Raw genomic sequence first — 687 nt, 5'->3', positions numbered from 1 at the left:
GACGCGGGAGAGCCTTGGGCCAGGGGGAAGGAGCACAGTCGGGCGTGGGGTGGCTTCCGGGGCTGGAGAAGGGGCGACGCGCCCTAGGGGAGCAGAAGCACGTTGGGGGTTTCGGGGGAGGGACGGGGAAGGCCCCCCAATCCCCAGCCTGAGCGCTCACGCCACCGGGTCCGCTCCTGCAGGTCCAGGCTCAGCTGCAACTGGAAGGCGTGGCCCACGCGCACCCGCACCTGCACCCGCACCTGGCGGCGCACGCGCCCTACCTGATGTTCCCCCCGCCGCCCTTCGGGCTGCCCATCGCGTCGCTGGCCGAGTCCGCCTCGGCCGCCGCCGTGGTCGCCGCCGCCGCCAAGAGCAACAGCAAAAACTCCAGCATCGCCGACCTGCGGCTCAAGGCGCGGAAGCACGCGGAGGCCCTGGGGCTCTGACCCCGCCGCGCAGCCCCCACAGCGCACCGGGACTCCCGGGCTCCGCGCACCCCGCCTGCACCGCGCGTCCTGCACTCAACCCTGCCTGGAGCTCCTTCCGCGGACACCGTGCTCCGGGCACCCCGGGAGCTCCTGCAAGAGGCCTGGGGAGGAGGCTCCCGGGACCGTCCACGCACGACCCAGCCAGACCCTCCCGGAGACGGTGCAGAAGAAGGCGGAGCGCGTGAGCGGCCGTGCGCCCTGCTCGGGCCTCTCCAAG

At 73.8% G+C, this 687-nt stretch overlaps 1 protein-coding gene across 1 annotated transcript in view; it reads left to right on the top strand.

The window, feature by feature from the left end:
- Window positions 1-428, top strand: part of LOC108542441 (short stature homeobox protein) — a 12456-nt gene extending 12028 nt beyond the window's left edge. Inside the window, exon 5 of the mRNA XM_017892458.1 lies at window positions 183-428. Coding sequence (XP_017747947.1) covers window positions 183-428 — 246 coding nt within the window. The remainder of the gene's footprint in view (window positions 1-182) is intronic.
- The last annotated feature ends 259 nt before the right edge of the window (window positions 429-687 follow it).

This window comes from Rhinopithecus bieti, unplaced genomic scaffold (assembly GCF_001698545.2).
Source record: "Rhinopithecus bieti isolate Rb0 unplaced genomic scaffold, ASM169854v2 scaffold_21613, whole genome shotgun sequence".
Lineage (NCBI taxonomy): Eukaryota > Metazoa > Chordata > Mammalia > Primates > Cercopithecidae > Rhinopithecus > Rhinopithecus bieti.
The sequence above is the reverse complement of the archived record's forward strand: the minus strand, read 5'-3'. Positions and strand labels throughout refer to the sequence as shown.